This window comes from Pan paniscus, chromosome 20, assembly GCF_029289425.2.
Source record: "Pan paniscus chromosome 20, NHGRI_mPanPan1-v2.0_pri, whole genome shotgun sequence".
In the NCBI taxonomy this organism is placed as follows: Eukaryota; Metazoa; Chordata; class Mammalia; order Primates; family Hominidae; genus Pan; species Pan paniscus.
Window position 1 is genome coordinate 35,585,294 of NC_073269.2, and position 15,788 is coordinate 35,601,081.

The 15,788-nt window shown below is 50.3% G+C and overlaps 1 protein-coding gene across 1 annotated transcript; it reads left to right on the plus strand.

Annotated features, from left to right (window-relative positions):
- The first annotated feature begins 166 nt into the window (after positions 1-166).
- POP4 (POP4 homolog, ribonuclease P/MRP subunit) lies at positions 167-13,358 on the plus strand. The gene is made up of 7 exons (XM_003816229.5): positions 167-2,453; positions 4,770-4,822; positions 6,513-6,736; positions 7,967-8,044; positions 8,222-8,283; positions 9,976-10,077; positions 11,363-13,358. The coding sequence occupies exons 1-7, from the start codon at positions 2,447-2,449 to the stop codon at positions 11,497-11,499; spliced, it is 663 nt and encodes a 220-aa protein (XP_003816277.1). The 5' UTR covers positions 167-2,446; the 3' UTR covers positions 11,500-13,358.
- The last annotated feature ends 2,430 nt before the right edge of the window (positions 13,359-15,788 follow it).

Genomic DNA, 15,788 nt, shown 5'->3' on the forward strand with positions numbered 1-15,788 from the left:
CTATGATCAAATATAGCATTGTTTTTAAGTTTTTGCTATTATAAACAAAAATCACAAACATCCTCACAGGTTATCTCTCTGCATACAGAAACAATTATTTTCTGAGAATAATCAAGTGGTTTGTTTGCTTTTTATTTATTTTTTTTGTTTGTTTGCTTTTTAAAAAATATTTTAGGCTGGGCGCAGTGGCTCACCCCTGTAATCTCAGCACTTTGGGAGGCCGAGGCGGGTGGATCATGAGATCAGGAGTTCGAGACCAACCTGACCAACATGGTAAAACCCTGTCTCTACTAAAAATACAAAAATTAGCTGGGCGTGGTGGTGTGTGCCTGTAATCTCAGCTACTCAGGAGGCTGAGGCAGGAGAATCACTTCAACCTAGGAGGCAGAGGTTGCAGTGAGCCGAGATCACACCATTGCACTCCAGCCTGGACAACACAGCAAGACTCCGTCTCAAAAAATATATATATTTTAGTGATGAAGGAACTATGGAGTAATTGCAACTCAAGGATGACCCACCCCACCACCATCAGGGAATTCGAGGGGAGACTGGCAGTTATCCAGGGATCCCAGAAGGAGTCAACTGGGAGTTAAGAGTCCTAACAACCCTAGAAAAAAACTTTCAAAGACACAGGTCTTCTCATTAATCTCCATAATCACAGAGGTCTTGCCTAAAAGGGCCCCCCTTGAGTATACAGCTCTGAAACTGGCTAACATCTTCTGCTGTCTCATTTGATTTTAAAGTTCACATTTGTGAAGGGCTCTATTGTACAACATGGTGACTATAGTTAATAACAGTGAATTTCAGTTAATAACCTGAATTCCACTGAGAGGTCTGAAGTGTTCTCATCACAAAATGAGTGTATTAGCATCGCTCATAGCTCATTTAGCCATTACACAATGTATACACATTTCAAACCATATTGTATACCATAAATACATACAATTCTTATTGGTTAATTTTAAAAATAATAAAAGTTCTCTATCAGTCCCATAAATTACAATTTTCAGGCATCTGCAAAGGCAGCATGTTTTGGTTTAAATGTTGTCTTTCCAAATTTTATACGTATAAAATAAATGCATAAGTGTACTACATATGCAAAAACTAATACATAAATTTTATAAAGTCAATGCACTCGGGGTCACTGGGATGAACCAATTTCAGTGCCTGCAGTCTAATGTTTAAAATCAAAATGGTACAAGGTCACCACCAAAGAAATTGTTTAAGCCAATGTTTCTCAAACTAAAACCTTTGGACATACTCCCAGAATCCCCTGTAAAGAAATGTATACTGTACTCAAAGTTGAGAACCACTGACTTAGCATAAAGGGACCGTATTTCTTTTCTCTCCCACCCAGCACAGGCCCAGTGCTCAGCAGAAATTGGGGCTCCACAGTTCTGCCCAACACTGGGTCACTCCTGAGAAGTCTGCACCAGGCCTTCCTGCACCTTTCCACTGAGCAATGGAGTTTGTTTATTCATTTATTTATTTATATGGAATTTATTTATTTATTTTGGAGACAGGGTCTCACTCTGTCACCCAGGCTGGAGTGCAGTAGCGCAATCCAGGTTCACTGCAGCCCTAAACTCCTTGGGCTCAACTGATCCTCCCACCTCAGATACCCGAGTAGTTGGGACTACAGGCACGCACCACCACGCCTGGATAATTTTTTTAAAATGTTTTGTAGAGATGGGGTCTCCCGATGTTGCCCAGGCTGGTCTCGAACTCCTGGGCTCAAGAGAGCCTCCCGCCTGCGCCTCCCACGGTGTGAGCCACCTTTGATCTTATTGCTATGATTTTTTTATTGATAAAAACTAATATTCTGAGTCTCAAGAAAGCTTTCTGAAACTATCAAAGGGACCCAGGCGGCGCATCACTACCTGTGAGGCCGACCCCACTCACAGCACAGACTGCAAGTGAGGCTTCCAGATGGGAAGTGCCCTAAGCGAGGTTAAACAGCTAGTTAGCCGCAGACACGGAACTAGAACCTAAGCCTGCTGTCCCAGCTTCGGTGCCCGTGCTCACAGCGGAAGCTGCCTCGGCTCATCCGTAAGGGCGCTGATTAGGGACGACAAAGACCTCACCCCACCGTCCCCGTCCCATTTCCGCCCTCCCAGATCCCCAACCTCCTTCGAGTCCTCTCCAAGTCGCCTCGCCTCGCTCCACTCCAGGCCTTAGCAAGCATTCCACATGCCTTTACCCCAACCCTACTGCCTGTCCCCCAAAAGATGCAGGCGGAAAAGGCCCCAGGAAGCGAGCCCACTCCTCCCCACTGCTCAGCAACACCCCCTACGACGTTCTCAGTAGCCGAATCCCTTTCCAGGCGCATGCGCCCCCGAGGTGGGCGAGCGCCGGTGATGTCACGCATAGCGCCGTCTCCGAGCTCCGAGAGTCTGCGACAGCAGCTGCCAGTGCGTCATCAGAGAGCGCCGGAAGCGGTCCGAGAATGAAGAGTAAGCGGGGCCGCGAAGTTGGAGAGGGTTGGGGACGTTAAGGGTCGGGGTCTTGGTACTGGTGGGTGAAATGGGTCCGGGCTACCTGTTGCTGCGGAGTCCTAACAGAACCGCTACAGGAATGGGCCCACCCTACCTAAGAAAAACTGAGGGCTGGAGCACGGGTTAGCCTGGCTCGACCTCTGAGCTAGGGAGGGATGTCAGGGCTGGAGGCAGGTTCTCCCGGAGGCTGCTCAGTGGTGTGCGATGCTAGAGGAGGGTTCCAGGCCTTGGCTCAACTTGGCCACTACCTCCCGGGGTGACCGCGGTCAAGACCCTGCTCCTTTCTGCGAGCTGGCTTCACACTCTTAACCTGATGCAAAGCGCCGAGAGCTGCTGGGGAATGATAGCACTAACCCAAAGCTTTGGTCCTTAGGGGTAGAAGACATGTGCCAAGGAGGGGCGTGTAGACACCGTTAAGACTGGGCCTTCAATCAGAATTTTTATTTTTCATCTCTGCCACTTTCTACCTATATGATCAAGTAGATTGTCTCGGCATGTCTGAGCTTCAGTTTGCTCATGCACATAAGTGTAATGAGAAAAAATATGTGTACCTTGTAATGAGGTTTCTGGCAAGTAATGGATGTTCAGTAATTGTTAGATGTGTATTGTTGCAGAAAGACTTCCAAGCCTGTTACTAAGCACCTGTAACAGATGAAGCAAAGTTATCAGGCCCCGCAAGTTGCTATCTGCAGTTTATAATCCCCATCTTCCATCTGAGGGAGAACTAGATGCTATATATAAAACTTGCAACCACATTGGTTTGCTTGATCAAACAAACATACCTGGCTGGGTGTGGTGGGACACGCCTGTGGTCCCAGCACTTTGGGAGGCTGAGGCAGGGGGATCACTTGAGGCCAAGAGTTGAAGACCAGCTTGGGCAACAACATAGCGAGACCCTGTCTCTACAAAAACTGGAAAAAAAAAAAAAAAAAGAATTAGCCAGGTGTGGTGGCACACACCTGTAGTCCCAGCTACTCAGGAGACTGAGGTGGGAGGATCACTTGAAACCAGGAGGTCGAAGTTGCAGTGAGCTATGATTGTGCCACTGCACTCCAGCCGGGGCAACAGAGCAAAACCCAGTATCAAAACAAACAAACAAACAACAAAAAAAAACTTGTAACCACCTTGCATCAAACATTCTCAGGGAAGTACAAGAAAGCTGGAATTAAATTTACAGAGTATAGTGTAAATTACATTTTCTAGCTATTTAGCTCATAAACCAGGCCTTAGTAGTCCCATTCTTATTCCATTCACACCTGTACTCTGTCCCCAGTGCCATGGTTTTCTTCTTTCAAAAAATTAAGAAACAGAAGTGTGGAATTTATTTTAGAGGTTGAAACTTTATTGACCAATGTATATTTTGAGTTTAAAGGAAGAACTGTTGTATTTTATCAGTTCAGGACACCATCAATTATGTGACACATTATAATTTCATATTAAAATGTGAAGAATCTTTTTAAACATCTTACAGTTAACAAAACCTATTTCTAACCATCTACATCCTAGACAGCTATATCATATAACTTTTAATGAGTTACCTTGTTAGCAAGTGCTCAAGCTTCTAACTTGGGGTATTTTAAATCAATGCAACTCAAAATGTGATTCACTGACCTGCAGTAGTATCTGGGAATATGTTAAACACTCAGGATCTAGGGTAGGAGACCAATAATCTGCATTTTAATAAGATCCCAGAGATTTTTACACACGTTAAATTTTGAGAAGCATTCTTTTTAAACCATGTGCTTGGAACTTCTAGCATAGATGTGGCCAGAGGGTGGGATAAGAGGCATCCAAGAAAGCTTTGCTCTTAATAGCAACCTCATCTTCTCCTATCTCTGAATAAGCAGTTGTTCTGCTATAAGTGTAGTTCTTTTCTTTTCTTTTCTTTTCTTTTTTTTTTTTGAGACAGAGTCTCACTCTGTCACCCAGGCTGGAGTGCAATGGCACGATCTTTGCGCATTGCAGCCTCTGCCTCCCAGGTTCCAGCGATTCTCCTGCCTCAATCTCCCATGTAGCTGGGAATACAAGTGCAAGCCACCATCCCTGGCTAATTTTTGTGTTTTTAGTAGAGACGGGGTTTCACCATGTTGGCCAGGCCGGTCTTGAACTCCTGAACTTGGGTCAGGATCCGCCCGCCTTGGCCTCCCAAAGTGCTAGGACTACAGGTGTGAGCCACTGCGCCTAGTGGCGTAGTTATTTTCATAGTTAGAAAAGTCTTGGGTCTTACAGCCATACCCAACAAGAATTGATCATTTCTTTTTTTTAATCCCCCAGGTGTGATCTACCATGCGTTGTCTCAGAAAGAGGCGAATGACTCCGATGTCCAGGTCAGTTCTTGGCAGGGAGTCCAGGAGCAACAGAGGTGATGGCAAAGATGGCTCAGTAGCTTCTGAGCCCCCAGCACTGATTGAGATGTCCTTTCCCACATCATACTCCTCATTTTTCTGGCAGACATCTAAGGCTGGATCAAAGTCTGTAGTTCTCATGACCTGTTCCCACGTGCCAGCCTCCTTTTCTGTTGTGCCAAAGTCAAGTTTGGTAAAATGAGGCTTTTCTTAACCTTTTATCATTTCCCACTGTGTTGGGGACACCAGGCTGTGCCCACGTGGTGGGCAGCATCATTCAACCTTGTCACTGTGCCCTCTGCACTTCTGCAGAAGGTGTGCAATCACATATCATAAGTGAAATTTACAGATTATATCTGAATGCCTCGGCCTGCTTTGTCAGTTTCGCAAAAGTTCCTCTTGTGGCTCATAATGAGAGCATTACCTTGAAAGCAAGATTTTGAAAGACCAGTATACCTTTATTTTGCTTCTCCATGAAAGACGAGCCACTCAGGTATTTAAGAGAATCAGATCATTGTCCTATTATAGTCACAATGATGAGAGTGAATTAATTTTTAGTTAGCATCTACAGGTGCAACGCTGAAGCAGAGTTCCCACCATCATACTGTGAGCTCCCTCGAAGGCTATGTGTACCCTATCTTCCCATCCCCATTGCTCTCCCACAGAAGGAAGGCTGCGTTACTAATGACAGATCAGCATCAGTCTGTCAGCCTCAGTCTTAGCATTTAGCACCTGGCTAGTGCAAAAAGAGCTCAGGAAACAGCCCAGCCAGGAGACAGGCCCTCAGGAGAGAGAACTGCCCAGGTCTGTGGCAGGCATGAGGGCAGTGGCATTGCCACCAAATGAGGAATCCATTATTGGAACTCCAACTTGAGAGGTAGTGAGCTTGGAGGGTTTCTTGTTTGTTTGTTTGTTTGTTTGAGAATTGCACACAATTACGACAGTCATTTTTCCCAGAAGTCGTCTCTAAGAGCCTGTGCTCATTCATGGTAAGTTGACGCCCTGCTCTCAGTGACACCCTTCAGAGAGAGAGAGCCTGGGGCCTGAGATGCTCTTGACGGTACCTTCCTCCAAGTGATGGTCTGCGGGGCGGGAGCGGACCTTTTGAAGAGTGGCCACACCGTGCCCACAGAGCTGGAAACCCAGTTAAGGAGTATTGTCCTAAGGGCACAGTGTCAGGGTCCCTGCGCCCTGAGGCTTGGCCGACCCTGGAGCCCTAGTTTTGCTGTTTTCTGTAGTGTTAGGATCACTTCCTCCATAGCTTAGTGCTACTCTGAGCTCACTTTCATCTGGTCATGCCTGGTTGAATATCTTTGTTATACATTTCTCAAGCTTTCTCTTCTGCCAAGGATGAGAGAAGTCTTCTTCAAGATAGAAAGGTTTTGGTCCTTTCAGAATAACCTCAGAAAAGCAGGGCCAGAGCAGGAAGTGAGCGTTTGACATGCTGTTGTGTGTGACAAACGGTCATGAATTAGTGTGTGAGTGTGACTTACATCTCGGCAGCTGTGGGTAGCAGATGCATGGCAGATGAGCAGGTTGAGAGCCTCAGTGGGTAAAGGGATGGGCCCCATTTGCTCTTGCAGTAGCTGCCAGGAATGGCGGGCGGGATGCCTGGGATCCTGGGCTGCCCAGACCGGAGCAGTGAGCGCTGCACCCCCTTGTCCGCCTGCAGCCTTCAGGAGCACAGCGGGCCGAGGCCTTCGTGAGGGCCTTCCTGAAGCGCAGCACGCCCCGCATGAGCCCGCAGGCCCGCGAGGACCAGCTGCAGCGCAAGGCGGTGGTCCTGGAGTACTTCACCCGCCACAAGCGCAAAGAGAAGAAGAAGAAAGCCAAAGGCCTCTCTGCCAGGCAAAGGAGGGAGCTGCGGCTCTTTGACATTAAACCAGAGCAGCAGAGGTAACCCCGAGCTCCCCACGTCTTTCTGCCCGCGGTGCTTACCCTTCTTGGTGTGTGAACTTGGCTGAGTGGCTGGGGAGGCAGCCTGGCTCCACCTAAGCTAAGGGCGCCTCTCTGTCGTCTGCCACAAGAGGGCAGCCTTCCTTTACCAATCTGGGCTGTGTTCAGCGAGGCGGGTGAGACAGGACTCATCGTCTGGCCTCTCTCCTCACCTTCACGAGTAAGACCCTTGCAAGTACATCTGTTGCCCTTGGCAACAGGCTGTTTGTCCTTCGGCTTTGTTAGACAGAAAAGAGGAACTGACATGTTTTTAGTGTGTATTACTTTGTAGCTTTTGATAGAGCCAGACAGTCACCCACTTGGGTTTCATTGCCAAAGCAAGATGTTGCCCACACGTTTCAGAAGTTTCCAAAAGGAATGCATCACTGTCCTGTCCTGTGGGCGGATGTCTTCCTCCAGCCGGCCCTCCATCCCTCCTTGGTGACGGGTCTGAGTGTGGGTGTCTTGGGGCTGTCTGTAGGCTTTTGCTTGGAGATCAACGGCCAAATAGCCTCCCACGCTCCAGAAGACGCTTAAAGTATGCCACGCTATTCCCGGCCCCGCTCAGGAGATCAGCTGGGCCTCAGGTGGAGAAGGGGCTGCTGCCTCCCAGGGTTTGCCTCCCGGGTGGAGCCCAGGTTGGGTTTGAGCTTAAGGTCCTCATTTCTCTAACCTAAGGCTTTGTGGTAACGGATTCCCCACAGGGTATCAAGACTGGAGATAATGGCCCAGAAGAAAGCTGTTGGGGTCCTTGCCCCTGCTCCCCCCTTCTTCTCCCCACCACTTGCTTGCCCACCTTCCAGACCAGCCTGCTGCCTCACATGAGGACCTGCGTGACAACCAGCAACCCCTGCTTTACTGGGGGCTTACTAGGTTCAATTTCACGTAACAGAAAACCTCAAAATAACAGTAGCTTCAACAAGACTCACATTTATTTCTCTCTCATGAAAAGAAGTCCAGGTGGACACCGCCCTGGGCTGGTGTGGTCCTACCAATGAGGAAACTGAGGTTAGAGAGGTGTAGGTTCTTGGTCTCAGTTATCAGCTCAATTGCTCATCGTAGGATTTGCACATAGTTCCTAATGATCCCAGGTTGCAGTCGTTGGCATCAAGTCAAGCTCTGTGCTATTTGGACATTGTCATCCCAAGCTCATGTTGTCTAACTTTTTCCCTGTTTCTGACTTTGCTGCAGATACAGCCTTTTCCTCCCTCTCCATGAACTCTGGAAACAGTACATCAGGGACCTGTGCAATGGGCTCAAGCCAGACACGTAAGTTGCATTCCTGAAGCTTTGCTCTTTGGGGTGGATCTCAAGCCTCTGATCATTGTAAATGCAGCTTCAGGAACCAGCGTTGGTATTGCCTGGCTGCAGACGGTTGAAGACCTAGTTGCTTCTTTTGGAACTTCTTATCATGATGTAAACCAAGGGCTTCTGTTTACCCTGCAGGCAGCCACAGATGATTCAGGCCAAGCTCTTAAAGGCAGATCTTCACGGGGCTATTATTTCAGGTAATTTACCTAAGAGCGTGTAGCACATGGCCATCCAGAGGTTCACTCTGTCACTCTGTGGAGACCCGGGGCGTGTGTTCTGTTGGACACACTCTTTACCATGTGGATTCCCTGAGATGGCCCCCGGTCACCATCATCCCCGCGCTAAGGGTGGGAGATGCTTCTCGCTGGCTGTCTTAGCCAGTCTGGCCATTTGTTGGACACACCCTAAGTGGTCTCTGTGTACCTTCTCCACACAGGGACCCCTGTTGGTACCCTAAAGGGCACAGTGGCTGCGAGCACTCACCCACGGCCTGGGATCTTGAACACAGAATCCCTTTCATCCAATGCTGTGGTTTCAAATGTCAGCTACACCTGACAACCCCCAAGGTGACATCTGCAGCGTAGGCCTGTCCCCTGAACTCCAGGCTCAGGCATCCAGCTGCCCACTTGACATAGCCACCTGGATGTTCAGGGGGCATCTCAGACTTTACATAGCCAAAGCCGCCCCCGATTCTCCTCACAGCAACCCCTCCTGGTCTTTTCCATCTCAGTTAATTACTCAGTTATTTACACTGGTTGTTCAGGCCAAAAACCTAAACAGTGTCTATGTTTCTTCTTTCCTAATCTCCCCGAATCCTTCAGAACATCCTACTACTTAAATTCAGCCACTGTCATTCCCCAGATTACCTCAGACACAGCTCCTCACCGCACCAGGCAGCCAGAGTGCCGGTTACATAGAAATCAGAGCACGTTCCTTCGCTGCTTCAAGTCTTCTGGCAGCGTCCCATCGTATGGGAGTAAACCTGCCTCCTTGCTGTGGTCTAAGGCCTCCCCGCTCCCTGGGGCAGCAGGCCTCCCACACTGCCTTCCTCCTGCCCTGCCTCAGGGCTTCGCCTCTGCTCCTTACCTCTACCCAGGAGTTCTCCTGTGTGTGCACAGTCCAGCTTCTCATTGTTCAGCCCTGCTCCAATGCCACTCCCCTCAGGGTCTACCATTGCAAACCATGACCCTCCACACATTGCCCTGTCCCTACTCTTCATAGCACTCGTTGCTGTCAGAAAGTAGAATGGTGTGGTTCACCGTGCATCACCCTGCCTTGCTAGAACCCGGGCTCCATGAGAGTAGGATCCAGGACCGCCTCTTTCCGTGCTGTGTCCCTGGCATCTCCCGAGGATGGTGCAGGCATTCCGCAGCTGCTTGGTGACTCTGTCCACTACACTGAGGCTCGGGTCAGGACGAGGGAGGGGCTGCTGCTTGTGATGGTGGCTCATCTCGCAGTGCTGGCTGCTGGGCAGCTCTGCAGCCAGACTCACGTTCCAGCCAGCATCCTGGGCAGTGCATGGTGGTGTTTGTGCAGATCCTGCAAGGGAGACCTGGCTGCATCAGAGCAGCCAGCCCGTGGGCCCTGATGGTGCTGGGCACATATGTGACCTTTAATTCCAGAATCCTGCCCAAGACCCCTGTGGCCACAGACCCTCCGAAGGACACCTCATAGGAACAGTCCAGAGGCTGCAAAGCCCCAGGGGAAGCCTGGATTCTCGTTGGTTACATCAGGGCCCAGCTGTTGAGCCCCCACTCCCTGGGTGCTCTCTTCTTTCGTCTGCTAGCTCAGAGGGTGGGATCAGCACCCCCAACCCTTGAGGCCTGCTTCTCTGTGGTTCCCCCAGCACCACAGAGGCCTGAGCCTGGAACTGTCCTTTTTCTTTGCAGTGACAAAATCCAAATGCCCCTCTTATGTGGGTATTACAGGAATCCTTCTACAGGAAACAAAGCACATTTTCAAAATTATCACCAAAGAAGACCGCCTGAAAGGTATGTAGGTGTTTCCGAGGGCATTGCTTGCGGGCTGTGGCTCCCAGCTACTGCGTTAGCCTTTTCCTCAAGGTTCCAAGAGTTTGATTTGACCCCTCAAGTCAGCGCAGATTGCAGATACTTGCTGAACCTGCATTAGAACCTGCATTAAAGCCTGCGGAGACCATCCCCTGCACCCGTGGCTCCCCAAAGAGGTGTGTGTCAATGCAGCCTGCAACCCCGGCCAGAAATGGCCAAGGGGAAGGAAGACCTGCTTGGCTGTGCCTCAGGGGACCTGGGTCTGTTTGGGCCCCAGGAGAGGGCCTCCACCTGCCCCAAAGGCTGCTGCTCCCAGAGGAATGTAGCCAAACAGGCAGCAGGGTAAAAACAGGAGCGGCGCCTGTCCCTGGAGTTCTGAGCTGTGTCCTTGGTGATAACACTTGGGTTCCATCCGTGGCCAGCATTGCTCTAGCAGATACTTTGGGTCGGCCAGGATTTCTACACCCCACCTTACCCACAAATCCAGAGATATCAAACCATAGTTAGAAGGTTTTGTTCCTTTAATTTTTTTTTTTTTTTTTTTTGGAGACAGTCTCGCTCTTTCACCCAGGCTGGAGTACAGTGGCGCAATCTCGACTCACTGCAGCCTCCACTCCCGGATTCAAGGGATTCTCTGCCTCAGCCTCCCGAGTAGCTGGGATTACAGGCACGCGCCACCACGCCCGGCTAATTTTTGTATTTTTAGTAGAGGCAGGGTTTCACCATGTTGGACAGGCTGGTCTCAAACTCCTGAACTCAAGTGATCCACCTGCCTCAGCCTCCTAAAGTGCTGGGATTATAGGTGTGAGCCACTGCGCCCAGCCTTCTTCCTTTAATTTTTGAGCTTGGTTTTTCTTGTTGCTTCCCTTATTTTCCTACGTATCTTTCTACCTCACATTGTAAACCTCGGAAAGTGGTGTAAGAGTTTCTCCACAGAGCATAAGGCCAGGAGCCCATCTGAAAGTTAATGTGGGAAAACCAGTTTCTGGCAGGTGTTCTGGGACTTTCTGGTTCTGGGAATTTGGTCTATAGCCTTTGACCCTGAAGATTAGGTGCCAAGTTACATTTAGCATGTGACTAGATTGACCTGTGGCAGAATAACCACAGGCAACCCTAATGCCCCTCCCCTTGTGGGTTTCCCGTTTCCTATTAGCTTATTTTTTCATTCAATGTGTTCTGAATAATATTCTACCTAAAAGTAAAATATTAATAACTAAATATTTTTCCTCATCTTTTTTTCTCCTGCCTTTTTTTTTTTTTTTTTCAGTTATCCCCAAGCTAAACTGCGTGTTCACTGTGGAAACCGATGGCTTTATTTCCTACATTTACGGGAGCAAATTCCAGCTTCGGTCAAGTGAACGGTCTGCGAAGAAGTTCAAAGCGAAGGGAACGATTGACCTGTGAATTCTTTGCCGTCTAAGGCAGTTGTTTATGACAGCTGAAAACTGGACACTCCCTAAATGTCCACCTTTCAGTGAAGAGATAGTTAAGCCAATTCCATTTATAGACCACCTCCAGCCAGTGACGCTCCAAGTTGAGGATGTTGAACAACATGGGAAGGTCGCAGTGTACTAAGTGAAGAAGTCAGAGGACAGAGGAATTTCTCTTTCTAGGAGATATTCATTTTGTGTGACTCCCATGGGGAGGAACAGACTGGCAGGAAGCACACCGGGGTTAACACTGGTTGACTTGAATAGGATTATTCGATTTTTAAAAATACTTTTCCATGTTTTCTGAGTGCTCTATGATAAAGCAGTTGCATCTGTGGTAATACAATACATATGTGGACATAAACAGGGATCAAATAAAGGAGGTATTGCTGCAGTCCAGCCAGGTTGAAAGGGAAGGGGGGTCCCCAAAGGTCCATTGGATGGCAGGTGTCTATAGAGGCACGCCTTTGGGTGGAACTCTGACCCACCTAAGGTTTACTTTGCTATTTCAGGAAGGTTGAAGAGGATTGAAGGATGAGTTGCTAAGTGACTCAGGGCTTATTCACTTCAGGAATCGCAGCTGGGGTGGACCCCGGGAGCAGAGCACTGCGTGCAGCTGTGCCCATGCATGGTTGCCCCAGCGTAGTGAGATGGGACCTGCCGCAGCATGCCCACTCCTGAGCTGCCAGGCTGAGCCATGGAGGACTGAAAGGAGGTCACCCGGCATCACCTCCCGAGGTGAGACCTGCTGCAAAAGCCAAGCCAGCAGCATTGACGCCCTTTGATATCTTCGCCATTTTTGCTGCTGAAAGACTTGGCTTTTCAGTCTGACCCTGGCCCTCTGTGACGATGTGTCTGTAAAGCCAGTGGGTCAGGCCCTTCCATGCAGGGCCAGAGGAAAAGCGGGCCCAGGGCTGCAGTGAGAGCGGGGCAGGGGACCAGCCTACCAGATGGGTTGGAAACATGGCTCAGAAGGACCAACTACCCCTTCCCTTTGAGGAGCAAGTCTCTGCCGATCAGCAAGGCAAGGCCAGGAGCCCTCCTGGCGAAAGGCAGGCCACAAATCTGTTCTCCCCCAGGAGAAGTAGCAGTGCCGGGGCTTTGCGTTCCTGGTAACTTCCACCCAAACCACACCAGAGAGAAACACCGTAGTGGAGAAGGGAAGTGGGAGCGCTGACTGCTGTGTGCCAGGAGAGTAGAAAGGCCCAGGTCTGTGCCACCACCCCTCCCCAAGGCTCATAGTGCACCCAGAGTCTCACAGGGACCAACACGGTGCCTCGGTCCTGCTTCCATCTGTGCAAGTGTCCTCTGCTCACCAGGGTGTTCTGAGGCAGCTCAAGTGCTCTCCCCCAAGCAGCACGCAGTCACCGCTGCCAGTGATGAACACACGCATGGGCTAGGCACATGGAGCCGAAGCGCACTGCCACCTCGGACACGGGGCCCGGCCCAGCGACTGCCTTGTGGCCGTCCTCATCTGCCACAGGAAGACAGACTTCGAGGGACCCCTTGCCTAAGACCTCGCTGACTCAAGGGTAGAATTGAGATTTGGACCTAATAGTCAGGCTCCAGAACTGTGCTTTGAGCTACAGGGTGGCTGCAGGATGAGACGGATGCAGTTCAAAGTGCAGGATGTGCTGCCTTTATTACCTGCTTTCCCGCTGAGCAAATCCCTGTCTTGAGTGGGAAGTGGCATCTATTCCCCCAGCCATCTGAAAATGCTGTGTTCGTAACCAAATAGGTGCTGTAGCTTCCTAGGCATCCCGCTCTTACCCGCCCCTCTGCAATGTAAAAGGCGTCCACTGTTGTGTAAATACACAGTTGCTTTCCAGAAAAGTCGTTGGTACCACTTGCCATGTGAAATCTGTTTTTCATTTAGCTCAGACTCAAGTTTCTGTGTGAGTGGCGGTTTAATTTGTAGATACCTCTCCCTCTCCCCCAAGGAGACATGGTGAGGGTGCTCACCGGCCACTAAGCTGCCGCTGTGCCTGCCTGTTTCTAGGATACACTGTTGCCCCCATGGCCCATCCAGGGGTCATATCTCCCAGGTAGAGGAGGGAAAGGGGAGGGCCCAGCTGGGCAGGACATGGTTCCTGATGAGGAACAGCTGCAGAAACATGACCTGAGGCCCAGGGGCCGTGGCAGGGGCCAGGGCTGCCATGTCTCCACAGGCTGCAGCACAGCTTGTCATGGAGGGTAATGTGGTGCTTTTTGGCCCGATCTCTCCCATGTCCACTGTCCAAGGAGCAGGACCCTGGCAGAGCTGAGGCCTTGGCCATGTGGTCCCACGGGAGACAGAGCCACATTCGACTTGTGTAAGCCTCCATGCACCAGAGAAAGTGCCAAAGAGGAGGGAGAGAGTGGTTAGCAACTCAGGACAGGACCCAGAGGCTGCAGGACTGGGAGACATCAGCCCAGCGACCCACTGTTCAAAGAGTGGGGCCCAGGGGCCCTTTACATCTTCCCAGTGCCCAGCTGCCACACAGGGTCTGCAGAGGATAGGCCAGAGCCTCGGGGGAAAGGATGAGGTTCTTGGAGGAGAAAGGACAGCGTGGGCCATGGCTGATGTATCCATCTGCTCTAATCTTCATAACAAAATGCCACACACTGGGGCTGCAGCATTTTCTCACAGCTCTTGAGGCTGGAAGCCAAAGATCAAGGTGCTGGCAGGGCTGGTTTCTGGAGAGGCCTCTCCCTTCTTGTCCTCACATGGCCTTTCCTCCCTGTGTGCAAGGAAAGTGATCCCTCGGGTCTTTTCCGTGTAGAAGGACGCCAGTCCTATTGGATCAGGCCCTGTTCTTATGAACTCCTGAAAGTCTCCAGACAGTCACAGTGGGGGCAAGGGCTTTATCATATGAATTTGGAGACCCAAGTCAGTCCACAGCCACCCCGAAGCTTTCCCAGCCAGGACAGCCTGGTTGTGCCTCCCAGAAAGACTCCAACAGCTACCTGGCTCCCAACCTCAGACACTAGCCAGGCCTTCTCTTCCCCCCATATGGGCTGCTTGGACCACTAGCCAGTCCAGCCGGCCCCAATGCTGGCCCCTGAGCTGCCATCACCACTGGATTCTGTGACATGCTCATACAGGAACTTGGGTCCAGGGCTGCTCCCTCCAGTACCCGGGGCCCCTGAGCTGCCCAGTTCCCCTTCACTTTTGCAAACAGCTGAACTCCTCCTCCCGCTGGGGCCAGACACAGTCTGGATGGGGGAGGAAATGCGTGTGCAGGTGGGCAGGATGGGCAGAGAAGTCTCCCTGGAGCAGGGGCTCCAGCTCTAGGCAGCTGTGGGTGTGAAGAGTGTATTCACACCAAGGCTCAGAGCGGGAGCCCGCAGAAGCATCGTGGAGGACCCAGGAAGGCAGGGGAAGCCTGCGAGGGTCTGCCCCCTGGGCTCAGGCAGGCAGGAGGAGAGGCCGGAAGGGGTATATGGCTGCCAGGAGTGGAGAGATGGCAGAGATGCTGGAAAAGCCCTAATCCATGGGGCAGGAGGTGGAGTTCTGCTGATCCATTCACGCAGTTCTGAAGTCTTGGGGACCTTGGTGCCGCTATCTGTCAAGTGGGGCCATTAGACTAGACCCAGCGTTCCTGGAATGGCATCCTGGAACTTCCCATATCAGAGTTAGTGGGTGCACATTCAGAGCAGCCAGACCCTGGGCTGCACCTCAGACCTACTGAATCAGCCTCTGGAGGCGGGACCCAGATAGCTGTGTGTTTACCTAAGTCCCCAGCTGATCACTGATGTTTGAGGACGCTGGGCTCCAGATGGTGTCTAAAGTCTCTTCCAGCTCTGAGGTCTGGACTGTGATTTCAGACTTGGGACTCTCAGGCCAACGTTTTCTGGAGGCTGGGAAAGATCATCAAATGACTGATCTCCCAGGTTCCAAAGAGTAAACAGGAACATCCCTCCACAAAGCCGTAAATTCTGGTAAAAAAGCTTGCTTTCTGGACAATGGCTTTAGCTTTAATTTAGTTTGCATTTCTTAGTTATAATGTCTAATTAAGACATCTGTTAAATGTCTATAATATTAATTTAATAGAAGGGGTTCTAATAGAACTGTATTGGAATTGTCCATTTAATTAACCTCGTGAGCCTTTAATGGATGTCTTAAATAGACATCATTAACAAGAGTGCTAGACAAATTAAAATTAGAGTCAATAACATTCTTGGTAATTTTTCCTGAGCTGTGAAGGACAAGCCTTGCTAACTAGACAGGCACAGAGATAGGCTGTGTTCACAGGAGGGTGGGCGCTGCTGTCCTAGAGGGCA

Excerpts from the sequence above, each read along its gene's own strand:
- POP4 (XM_003816229.5), top strand. Across the intron at positions 6,737-7,966 it reads ATTAAACCAGAGCAGCAGAG|ATACAGCCTTTTCCTCCCTC; the intron begins GTAACCCCGAGC and ends ACTTTGCTGCAG. Across the intron at positions 10,078-11,362 it reads CAAAGAAGACCGCCTGAAAG|TTATCCCCAAGCTAAACTGC; the intron begins GTATGTAGGTGT and ends TTTTTTTTTCAG.